Source organism: Pyrgilauda ruficollis, unplaced genomic scaffold (genome assembly GCF_017590135.1).
Source record: "Pyrgilauda ruficollis isolate IOZ18807 unplaced genomic scaffold, ASM1759013v1 scaffold120, whole genome shotgun sequence".
NCBI classification, from domain to species: domain Eukaryota; kingdom Metazoa; phylum Chordata; class Aves; order Passeriformes; family Passeridae; genus Pyrgilauda; species Pyrgilauda ruficollis.
This window is the reverse complement of record NW_024510322.1, coordinates 47,927-61,022: the sequence shown is the minus strand read 5'-3', so window position 1 is coordinate 61,022 and position 13,096 is coordinate 47,927. Positions and strand designations below refer to the sequence as shown.

Sequence of the window (13,096 nt, the reverse complement as noted above, 5' to 3'; positions counted from 1 at the left end):
AACCATATTTAGAATGATACTTGCTAGTTCACTCTCTTGGGCTATACTATATATATATATATCTACCATATATATATATACACATATAGGTGTCTGTAGATACTCCAGTCTTGCCAGTTTCTGTATTTGTTTGGTGATATTAAATATAATTTTCCAACTGTTTTGAATACATTTCATAGAAACTTTATTGTAATTTATTTTCCACTCACCTAGCATTGGTTTTTAAAGAAGAATAAATAAACACTGTGTTACTCCAGAGGCTTGTAATTTTCAGAAATTATTTGATTAATTTAAAACTTCCAGGAGCACCTGCCAATCCCTGCCCACCACAGACTTTCTAAGAAACAAACTCTGCAAAGCCAGAAAACCCACAAAAAATGTAGGTCTATGTGCATTTATTCTTTCTATTGTTGTAAGTTTTGCTGAAGAGTTTGCAAATAAGCTAGCAGTCACAAGACGTGCAGACCGAGAACGTACATTTTTATCACAAGATCCTATTGCAAATATAATATTAACCGAGCAATTAATTTAATCACTTCACTATTACAAGGTAGTAAATATGCAATAAAACAACTGGTTTGAATAACCCACTGGGAATTTGAGCTGCTCCACCTGTCCTCTCTCTCTGCACCTACAGTGGTAAACTACACAGTGCTGGGGCCCATCTCCAGGTAATGGTGATGGGTTGTCCCTGCTGTGATGTTGTTTGTACAACCGGATGTGGTTTCACCAAGGTTAATTTTTCTATAGGAAGTTTGTTCATGCTTATCCAGATCTAGCTGATCCTTCCTGTGTCTAGAGTCTAGTACTACGTAATTGGTTCTGAGCACTTTTAATTTACAGTTGTAGCTCTGGCTCTGTAGGACTCTTGGTCATCTTGTTGGGAGCAGGCAAGCATAGGGAGAGCCGTGGCTCCATCCTGCATCACAGGGAATTGTATGGACAGTTTCTTCTAAAAGTACAGTCTGGACAAAAGCTGTAGGGGTTAGCAAAGGATGTCCTAATAGGAAGAAACCAGAACATGCATAGAAGCTCCATATCATATTCTGCTTCTTCAGCAGCATAGATTTACAATGACATAGTTAATTTTCACTTTTTTCAAAAGCATACATTCACTTCTATCCTATTTGATTTTCAGTAACTTCTCAAGTATCTGTTACAACATACAAACAGCTACTTAATTATTCTCGTCATTGTATATTAACAACAAATTCAGTTTGATTAAGTCCAGAAATTAGGCTCCTAGTAACCTCTGTGTTGAACAGCTAGAGTATAAATACCACCTTATTTCAATGTATGAAAATAAGCAAACTTATTTATTTATTTATTTATTTATGAAATCAGGTTGGCTTATGGTTTAATGGAAATGAAGATCTAAGCATAACAGAAAGTTGCGAAGAACCTGTGTCTTTAGAAAGGCTAAAATACCTCATAAAGGTAACTGAAAACATCGGTATTTTGAAGAAATCGCTATTCAAACATGATAGGTCTCATTTCAGAGGTTTTTGGGTCTCTTTTTTTCAATAAATGCTGCATTTTTTTTGGATTTTTTTTCAGGTGAAGTGGTGCTTCAGAATAATGTAGAGAGGAATCCAAGAGTCATCCTTGAGCATTCTAAATCATAGTCTGCTCAGAAAGACTTAATTACTCCTGCTCTTGGTTGAATGGCATTAATTTTGCTACACAGCAACCAGCTTTGTAAAGAATGGGAGGCAAATGATCACTGCATCTGAGCTCACAGAATTTTCCATGAAAGAGGGGGCTAATAATAATCTGAATACAAAAAATGCTTTGAACATATTTGTCATGATACAAGGTTTTATTAATTTCTATCTTTTCTGCGAAACTCAATTTCTCTTTCCTTGAATTACTTAACACATATTTATGATTTATCACAGCCTTGATTTGTACAGTCTCAATATGCTCTTAAGCAGAGTAGCTCTTATTAGCAGTAATTACTGTATTTCATGCTTTTCTCTACAGTCCTTGATTTGTATTTCATTTAAGTTCGCGTATAGAAATTAATTTGCTTATTTTTGCCGTTCTATAGTTTTTCTTCCATTTATTTGTGGATACCAAAAAAGACCCTGCTCTGCTGGACTATACTGAGATGCTGCTTTATTTCGCCTCCCACTCTGATCCAGTTGAAGGTGTATACAGAGCACTTAGCATTGCTACTGGAGCATATATTCACAGAAAAAAGAAAGCTTCCCTTCCATGTGTGGTAAAATATTACAGAAAAATACTAGAGAATAGTATTAATATATTAGAATAATATGTAATAGAATAATATAATTTGAAAGTAGTACTTTCAAATTATAAATTACCTATATTTTTCTATATTTGCTTATCCTGGGTAGCTCCAATCCTTACAAGTAGTCTAACTGAATTCATGGAAACATTGCATTGGTAATAATACTCAGAAGGATTCTTTCAAAAGTCTGGAAATTTGCTTGCCATTAATGAAAGTTTAAGATATTTACTGGTGATTACTCCTTGTGCATATGAATGGAAGTTCTTTTGCTTCATTGACCAGCTGTCAATCCTCTGGAATTAGACTGCAGTGTGACTTACAGTAATGTTATCTCAAGATGTAAGGCCGGGTATTATTGCTGGTCTTACTTTATTTTCCACTACGTTTCTTTGGGGTATTCAGATGCATCTTTGTCATGTTATTTCCAATTGTTTAGGTTTATCTGTAAACCAGAAGGTATAATAATAATTTGTTTCATACAAAATAATTTTTAAATTATTTTTTCAGCCATGATGAATGCATTGTTAAATCAAAGAAAACTAGTCATTTGAACATTATTAGTATTTCTGAAGTATGTTTTTTTTTTATTAAAGCCTCAAAACTGGAATTAGTCCACTGCATGCATCAGTTACTTATTAGTGAATACTTATATTTATTGAAGTATAAGTTATTTTTTAAGATATAAATTATTTATCTGTACACACTTTGGAAAGAGATTGCTGTTCAAGATAATTTAATGATTTATTGCCCTGTTGCAACCACAGTGACTCCAGCATTTGCCCAGAACTTAAAGTATGATTGAGATTTCTAGAAACAGCACAGAAAAGGCATTATTTTACTACACAGGGTAATCATCTACATATGCAAAATAGCGTTTTATAATTTCACATGACAGAAGTTACTATACTTCTCTGTGTTTTGTTTGGCATAACAGAGTTTTTGTACACTGGAGAGACTGAAAGAGACAATAAGACAATAAGACTTTCCACATTTCATAGGAAGAAGGAGAGCACGGAGTGGTCCCAATTAGATATTGTGGTATTTATTTCCCATATTTTGGTGAAAAGTTCTAACTTTCATCTCACTGGATATAAAGCTACACAACCCGTTCTCCTCTTTGCCATTTTCTGCTTGGTTTCATCTCTTTGGTTGGAAGTTTGGTGGTATATAAGTAAGAGACTGGCATTATCACCTATGTGTCAACAACTTCTTAAGGCTGTGAGTCACGAGTGAAGGGGAGCATTTGTCTTCAGCCCAGAATTAACTGGATCTCTGAGAAGAAAGAGATGTCCCTTCTAAGCTGAGCATTTCCTCATGCCTGCTTTCTCACTCACTGTGCTATGTCTGATCTATGTCCCACAGTGTATTAAACAGACAGATTGTGTGACTAATTCACCTTGGAGAGTCCCTCAGAAACCTAGGAATATCCAAGAATTAGATGTTAAACAAATCTTGCTTATATGGATTCTCTTTAACTTTATAGTTGTCTAGGCTGGTGCACAGAATCACTGGACTGATTTTCAAACATCATTTTAGTATTTTATTTTTAAATATTTTCATTTTTCTAATTTTTTTATGCCTTTTTGTTCCATGCCTATGCACTTAAATGATAATGTTGAGTATGGACAGAAGGCAACAAAAGAAATCCCATACCACTGAAGTAAATGAGAGAGAGTAGAGACACAATTAGTAGAGACAGAATCTCTTTAGTAGAGACAGAATTTCATGAAGGTTATTCTGCAAACACAAGGTGGGGAAAAGGAAATGGTGCATTGATATTCTGTCAGGTTTGAGCCAAGTGAAGGGGAGCATCAAATACACAGAGTCCTGAAGACATCGAAAGTGGTTTCAGCATCAAATTAAGAACCTAAACCTTTGTTTCCCTGTGGCTGTTTACATGTGATCGAAATATCCCAATTCTCACTCCAGGTACTGGAAATGTAGTAAATATTATCAGTGGAACATTCATCAGTGAAATATAAAGAGCTATCTAGCTCATCTCTAAGAAGTTTCACACCTTAGGCAGCTGGCTCATACATAAGCACTTACAGAACTTCACCTAATTTGCTGCTTCTCTTTTTCTTGTTCTGTGCTGGCTACTGTAACATCTTCTCATTGGTATCCGCCTGCAGAAGTACATCTGGAGCCTTCATGTTGTTAAGAGAAGCTCAGACTAACATATTCTTGAAACTTCTTTTACTAACTTCATTTTATGTCTAAATAATGGTATTATTGGTTGTGTAGGTCTCACAGCTTAGTGTAAGCAATGCAATGACAGACCAAAAAATTTCAGCTGATATTTCTGTAACCTTGATTACTGTGTGTTAAAAAGAATGTAAATGACTGTACCCCTCCTGTGCTCAAAATTAAATGCATTAAGGCCCAAGGCACACAGCACAGGTGTGACTGAACCTCAGCAGTCTCTGCTGCTAGTGGTTAGTCTACACTGTGATGTAATCTAGTCGAAGCACTGTTCACCTATGTGATGTCCTTTCTCATCTTTGTGTTCACAAATCTCTGCAGCAGGTTTTTTTTTTATTTAGTTTTAGGGGTTTTTTTCTCTTTGACCAGCTCTAAAATTGTCTAGTTGCTTGCTTAAAGTAAACTTAATTTTTCTGCATAAACTAAAAAATACCTATTTCTGTGGAGAGCTATTTAACTGTTGGCCAAAACAGAGTTCTTGCAGTGACTGGATTTGGACTAGAAAACTCATGCTGGTTTTTTTCATGTGAACATCCAGAATTACCAAGTTTACTCCTTAAATAAACACAAATTTATTGGTATTGTAGTTAGTAACTATTAAATATTTTAATGTTTTGTTGCTCTGAGAAATACTGGATTTTCTGTGCAATGTTGGCCACATTCCTGGAAAAAGCTATCTATTCAATTTCTGTTCATGCCAAGATTATGGCTATTTCTGGACTGTCAGGATTTTTTCCTCCATCCTATGGTGAAGTAGATAATTTTTTGTAAGTTGAAGACTTTCGTTATGTAAGAACTGAAGTTTGGAATTGTAATCCATTGGTTCTTAATTGGTTTTTTTCACTGAAATCGATCATCTACTGATAAATTGTTTATCCCCAAGTATGATAACTGTGCCTAAATTTTTAGGATTCTTCAAGTCCCAACATATTGTCAAATGAAAAGACTTTAATAGAGGATGAAAAACAAGTCTTGAATTGCACAGGTGAAGAAATTATTTCAGTGGCATCTCTACTCAAAGTGTTTCATACTAGAGGAAGTAAAGATGAAGATTTCCATAGATTTAGCTGTCTGGAGAAGGCAGACAGCTATGATAAGGTAGGCAGATTGATTCAAGGATGGTTTCGTAGCTTGAATCATATGTTTAAAAAAAATATGCTGTGATCTTTGCTTTTCCACAGTTTTTTTTTTGTGTGGTTTTTTTTTTTTTTTTTTTTTTTTTTGGTTTTATTTTTTTTTACAAGAAATTGACCACATATTATTTTTACTTAAAGCATTTCACCAAGATGTACCAAGAATTAGGTGCTGAAGATCTGACACCCATTGCATTTGAACTCCTTTTGAAGCATCCTTTCATGGAAAATTTGATTAACACATGCCAAGAATACAAACTACCTGTAAGTATTCCTGTCTGGGACCAAAGACTTTGTAAGCATACATGCTTAAATTTGCATTGTCCCGGAGATATACATGTAATTAATGCAGACACTGTCAATTTGAAATGTAAATCAGCTATACAGCCCTGTAGCTGTTGGGTAGATCAGGTTTTTTGTTTTCTGTGAAAATTCCATCCATCAAAGACTGGGCCACTTTCAGAACTGTTTGTTGTGCAAGTCTTGCTGGCTTGGAACTGCCTAATATGGCTTTGCCTTTCTCCCCATCCATCGAAAGGAGGCTGGTTGAATTATCCTCCCAACAGGATCATACTGCAGGACACTGTAGGATATGTGGTAGATCCCATTCCACCCCAGGCCAACCAGGCAGCAGAAAAGGGCATGCAGAGGCAGTACAGGTCCAAGTGTTCTTCCCTGCCACTGTCTAGAGCTTCCCTGCTGCCTGCACCTATGTTTAAACATGCATTAAAACAGTTGCACAAAAGGCAAGTTTGGTCCAGAGAATCACCCTATTTAAGATATCAAACTATGGCAAAATTACTTGATATACAAAGTGTAAGAAAACAGCTTGAGAAGATGAGAGAATGCTTGCATGTGCATGTCCCAACTCAAATGGGACAATAAACAGTCAATAAACAATAAACAGTCTTCACAAGTTTTAGATGATCACCCCTGTAGCATCCCACAAAATGTAAATCTGAAAAAGATACATGATAGCATAGGAGTAACTTGCTATTTCTTAATTTTATTCCTCACTTGCAGCATGCGAATTGCCCAGCATTTATTGTATCACTCATAAATGTTGTCAATAAAAGATAAAACATAAAAATAAAATAATAAATTTACTCAGTAAAAGTGAGGGTTAAAAATCCATTTGCTGCAGTAGAAAGTGATAGGAAATGCAAGACAATGACAAGACAATAAAATTGAAGATTATAACTATCCATGTATGTCCATCCTGCCTATATTGAGGTCTCAGTCAATTTGGGAAGACAGATGCCGTGCAATGTTAAGTTATTCCTCCCTTCCCTTCCCTTCCCTTCCCTTCCCTTCCCTTCCCTTCCCTTCCCTTCCCTTCCCTTCCCTTCCCCATTCTTTCTTCCTGACTCTTTTTATTTAATTGAATACTGCATTTTCTAATTTGATTTTTTTCCCAACCTCACTGAATTTCTTGTAGACCAAAGCATTTTTTAAAGCAGCTCTCTAGAACTGTTGTTTACACAAACGCTCACTGACTTTGTAGCATTTAATATAATGCAGCCTCTTCATGAAGACCAAACGTGATGAAACCTAAAGTAAAATTTAATTAGGGTGTAAACTGAGTAAAGCCTTACCTATCTGCTGGGCAACTTACAGAGACTCTTTGTTAAAAAAATTTCACACTGACCAATGGCTGAAAATCAAATGCACCATATTTATACTCAATTGAAATTTCTGATTTTCCTTTACCATTTTTAGGAGGTACTTTGTAACATAGCTTAAAGAGTAGATTGTAGAGCATGTTTAAATTGTATTAGCTGCCATCAATTACCTGTGTTATTTCTGGCTGGTAGGATATATTCAGGGCAGTTCAGGTATAAGAATTGTCAGTCTATAAGAAAAGCTGCAGGATGGTGTATATGAATTTTGGCAGTAACTGAGGGTTTCAGTGCACATACTGAAGCCCAGAGGTGTTCCCAGCTTGTTTATATACTGGTATCATTCCACTTAAATGAGACATTTTCCTACTTATTTGGCAGGTTCTGTTGATTCCTGTATCTCCTGACTCAACAGTTAGATGATGCAGAGCTTCAGTTATCATTTGTAATACTCAGAACTTCCTCTTGAAAAGGTTTATACTGACTGTATCTCAAATATAGTACTCTATGGTTTCTGTTCTTAAGCCCAAACTATTTCATTGCTTGACTGTACTGTTAAATACAGAGTTTTGTTTTATGCATGACATCAATACTCAGGTTTAGCAAAAAACTTTTATATTCACAAGCAAACAGGCATAGAGACCCAGGGGCCATTGTTTTAAGTAGGTTGCAATTCTGGTCTATTGCATACAGACCCAAGGAAGATTTTTCCTGTATCAATTCCCTATTTGGGGAGCAGGTGAACTTTCTTCTTTCCAAGACAATATTTCTAGCATCAATTATTTTTGCAAAAATTCTCCTCAGAGATTTCTATAAAAATGAAAGTCAACCACAGTGCTGTTATTTTGAGATCTTTTACAAGATAAATATAGCAAGTCAGGGTGTGGTTTCTAAAAGTTAAAATGTTTGTACTAATGCAGTCATAAACAGCAGAAAGTAAAATGTTTTGCTGAAAACTATAAAGGGAACATCTAGCTTACAATTTTTCCACTTTAAGTTAGGATACCTGATTCTTTTGGATCTTGATGACCTGTTCAATTTCAACTATTATTATCTGTCATATCTCAAAAAAAAAAATCTTTTTCCATGTGAGATTTATTGTCTTTTGCAGGGATTTTGTTTTCTCTGCTAGTGGACTGACACCATCCTACATAATGGTGACCTTTCTGTCAGCCTTAGTACAAATGTCTACAAATTAATATGCCCAGAAATTCTATTGCTTTTTCATCTTGTCTTTTCTGACCTGATTACAAGGTTTTCTGGTCCTAACTAGAACTTTCAAGTGTTTGCCAATATCAGCACATTTTTTTCACTTATCAGATAAAATTTATTCCATGAGAACAGGCAGATGACACATGTGTATGTTTATGAAGGATCTTCATTACATGCTCAATTAAATTTTCTTTGAATAACTTTAATAATAAATGAGAGAAGATTTTTATTACACCAGCTGATCAAATGGGAGAAGCAAGCAATCTGCTTTTTCCACTGCATGTGTTCATCTATTAGCTTCGGTCAATTAAGGGGTTTTCTTTAGGCCTCATTATTTATTGTTGCAAATTTTACCATCTGTTCTGAGACTGTCACAGATATGGTAATTCAGAAACAACCACATATTTTAGTAATTCTGCATTTTGATTGTGATAAATTTAAAGAAAGAGTCTGGGATATATTCTACTTCTATAATTCTTAATGCCTAATGCAGTATTTGTTACTTTGAGTAAACCGCATTCTTATGATTACTGAAGATAAGGTAGTTTGATAATTAGCAGTTTATTAATATAAAAAATATTATGCATTGGATAAATTGCATTATATTTCTTATTCTGCTTTCAAATCCTGAATAGCCCTTTTAAAAAAGCACTTTTATTGAAAATAGGGGTATCACATCATATTTCTGTGTGTTTATGTTTTGAATACATTTAGCACAGACCCTTGCATTACTCTTGTTCCATTTAAATTGTTTGTCATATGGTTACTGTTGTTCATGCTGTTAATGTTGTTCATTTTGTTAATCACTTCAGTAACATAATCCAGGTATTCTTTTAGATAGGAGTTCCACTGAAGCAGGATTTCTAATGTGTAGTTAACATGGCTTTTTGAAAAAATGTTTATTAGTATGTTGAAGAACCTGTCTAAACAAAACCTTTTGTACCTGCTGCAGCCATTTAATGTTACACATCAAACATTCAGAATTCCATGTATCATTTCAGAAAGTAAAAGAGCTTCTTGTCATAGGGACGGTTCATACAGATTATATTAAATACATCTTATGAACTGGACCATGTGTCAAGGTTTTCACAGAAAAAAGTACTGCTGAATCACTGTTTAGTCATAAGCTGTAACTGTAATACTTATGAAACTGGAGTAGCTTTTTTCATGTGGTGTTTTAAATGTCCCAGTGTGCAAGAAAAGGAAAATCTAACTCAGTGTTTAAGTACCTCATTGAAAAAAGAGACCTATGTTATTCTTCTCTTGATGATGTATCCCATCCCTAAATAATCTTAGAAAATTTAATGTACATAAAAGAGGTTGTTTCTTATATTAAAGAAATATAAATAATAAGTGTTCATCTTAAAAAAAATGTTTCCTTCTTTAAAGATGGACATAGTAAAACTGTTGGAGCACTCTATCTCCAGTTTTTTGATAGCATTTAGTACTACATTTATTTTATTTTTTACATGATATTTATTTATTTTATTTATTTTACATTTATTATATCTAACCAGGATTGAAACTACTTTTTCTGACTCAATTTGCTGAAAAATGCCTCCTTATAGTGAAGTGTTTCCTAGAATCAAAGATAAATATTAGTGCAACCTTCTAAAACCAATGACTGGTAATATTTCTTTTAGCATAGTTCTGTATTCACTGAAATGCTTCTGGTATATTGCAAATTTGTGAGGCATCATTACATACAGGCAGTTTCTGCTTTTGAGAAAAGGTTGTATCTTCAAATTATGCACAAAATATATATTGCACTACATGTATATAAAAATACTACTTATAAATAAAAAATCTGACTGTTAATTATTCTCCTAAAGGAAAAGATGTGTATTCTGACACAGAAAGTTAAATATTTATCTTTGTATTGAATGCTCAGCATGTTATTTTTTAAAACAGAAATCCCTTGTTCATCCTACTTACACATCCTACAATGGATAGTGTTGCTGAAACGGGAAATGGAAAAGATTCTGCTAATACAAAATTATTGCAAATTAACAAATCAGACAATATGGTATAAAGAACAAAGCATAACATTAACCTACTGAGGGTATATGTTATTCAAAGTACTAGTTACATATATATTTAGTATCTTTGCCCTGGAGTTGTTGTTAAAGTTCAGTCTGAAATATGACATACTAAAAAAACCCTCACTTAATTGAACAATTTGTCTTTGTATGTTCTGAATAACATTTACTGGTTTAAACAACACTCTTGATACATCTCTTTACATATTAAGAAGATGTTTAAGATCTCAGTTTAAGAGTTGCATTTTAACATAGTGTTGTTTGGTAGAACCACCAAAGGAAATTAAGTCCCATGGATACCATGAAAACATCATCTCAGTGATATTATAGCACCTCAGCTGAATGAGTTACAGTGCCCTGCTGGAAGACATTGTCTGTAATGTGGGGACTCTGTAATTTATCTCCACTGAAGTTAGTTTTTCACCATAATCTAGTCACTGGAAAGCTCACCCTGAAGATAGACAGGTGTTATTACTGCAAGTTTTAAGGTGTTATTACTGCAGTTTTCAGGCTGCAACATGAAATTACTTTTAATATTTCCTTTTTCCTTTTCATAGGATATAAAAGTCTTTCTCCAAAGATCCAAAGAAGCACAATCAACTGATTGGGAGCAAAACACATGTGAAGGCATAAATGTATGAAAAATTACAGTTTGTGAACATTAAGAAATCTTTTTTCTCAAAGTCTGTAAGAAATGTGTCTTACAGGTCCAGTCCTCTCTTCCATGAGAAGTTTTTTGTTTATTGTTGCAAGAGCAAAATCCCACTCCAACTACACATTTTCTGTTACTTTAAAATTCAAAAAAGCAAAACAATAAAACCACAAAAAGGGAAAGTTATGGTTTGCTCATCTTAAATAGTCTGATGATATTTCTAAATAAAATTAAACCAATTTCTAAACTTAAACAGAGATGGTAGTGTCGTCATTAAGATTTGGTTAAAGAAAAGAATATGTCCAATTCTTCTAAATGTACTAAGCTATCTATTCAGCTTTTGTTATATGTACAGTTTATTAATTAATTAATTTTTAATGAACTAAGTGCTGTAATCAATTAGTCTTTCAAAGCATGTTGCAATTTCTTAAATGAAAACTGTTTTCTCTAAGACCAGGATAAATCGTGTTCATGAAAACTGAGTGTTTGTTGACAGTGGAGATGATGAATCTTTGCCATTGAACCTTTCTATTTCTAACCTTGCAGTACATCTCAACTCTACCACCTGCTAAAGACCTGCCTGCTGTCCTTTTTTTGTTGAGGTGCCCTCAGTGTGTTCAAGGGCACCACATACTCCAGACATGCTGCAGACTTTTATGTGTGATAGGTGCTTGTCTAAAAATATCTATGGCAGACCATGACACCTGGAGAATGTTGACTTCTCTGGCAGATTAAGCAGAGCCTTGGTCAAATGCTCTCCTTACAACTTAAGTGGGTGTTTCTTTATCTATTTGAAGTCTGAGTGTTACTGGGTTTTCCCGTTTTTCCTGTTTAAATGCAGTTCTATCCAATTTCTCCATTCTCTTGTGTCTAATGATGGCTGACTCTAAGTTGATAGGAACGATTTTTTCATGGACCTGTGTGACATACAGGTCCATGAAAAATTATTTGTAAATAATTTCCCTGGATTTGAAAATGGAGTTGCATAAAAATTCTTGGCTTTCAGTGGTATTCTGGCATTCTTCTAATCTACAGTGCCAAGTTTTCTGAAGACTAAACATAGGAAACTGGTAACTGTGATTATCTGAACTCAGTATAGGGTCTAATTTTTAGTCTGCCAGCTGCCCAAGATATTAGCAAACCTTCAGCTTTCTACACTGACTTAGTAGCTCGTACCTGAACGCTGCTCCTTCATTCTGGAGTATATTTTTTTTTCTGCATTCATCGTTACTCTCATAAAAATTGCACAAAATGTTTAAATGGTCTTTTCCCTGTTTTGATTCAGCAAAGTATTTGAACATATGATGCTCTTTAAGAATACAAATAATCTCATTGAAGTCATATAACCCATAGGGAGCCACAAACCTTTACACTTTGCTAAGAATGTTATCTGCACAGAATATTTTTTCATTTTAATATATCTTTATTACTTTTTAGCTGAGTATGCATGAGATAGTATATTACCCACAAATGATGATGTTCCTTGTGAGGTTTCTGTATTGCCTTTCTGAGTTATAAAACAGTTCTGTATCAAAAAAGCAATAGCAGCATATAAAAAAAGAGGAACGCTTAGACAACAACTAAGAGACCAGATAAAGAAATCTGGCAGTAAATATTTTTTCAGATTTTTAGAACCTGATGTCAATAACGGCAGATTTATTTCTTTGATTAAAGACAGTCACATTTTGAAAGGAAAGTCTAGGGGTAGCAGATCAAAGCATCTATATGTGATATATGACTCTCAGAATAGAACCCAGTCAGCTTATCACTTCAGGCAAAAAGTGTTAATGTCTCTTCAGTCTACATATTTTGTGCTAACCACACCAGCACAGAAACAGATGTAACTTTGTTGTGCCCCCACAAACCATGCTAAAACCTCAACATCCTCATTTTACATGTGACAACAGACTTCATGATATGCATACAAATTACTCTTTTTACCAGAATAATTTCTTCACATAACATAGATAATTTGGTCAGTTTTA

General features: G+C 34.3%; 1 protein-coding gene across 1 annotated transcript in view; it reads left to right on the top strand.

Annotated features, from left to right (window-relative positions):
- SPEF2 (sperm flagellar 2) overlaps positions 1 to 11,100 on the top strand; it is a 74,336-nt gene extending 63,236 nt beyond the window's left edge. The window contains exons 30-34 of the mRNA XM_041490207.1: positions 1,345 to 1,437; positions 2,051 to 2,224; positions 5,366 to 5,554; positions 5,731 to 5,853; positions 11,017 to 11,100. Coding sequence (XP_041346141.1) covers positions 1,345 to 1,437; positions 2,051 to 2,224; positions 5,366 to 5,554; positions 5,731 to 5,853; positions 11,017 to 11,100 — 663 coding nt within the window. The remainder of the gene's footprint in view (positions 1 to 1,344; positions 1,438 to 2,050; positions 2,225 to 5,365; positions 5,555 to 5,730; positions 5,854 to 11,016) is intronic.
- Positions 11,101 to 13,096: the final 1,996 nt, after the last annotated feature.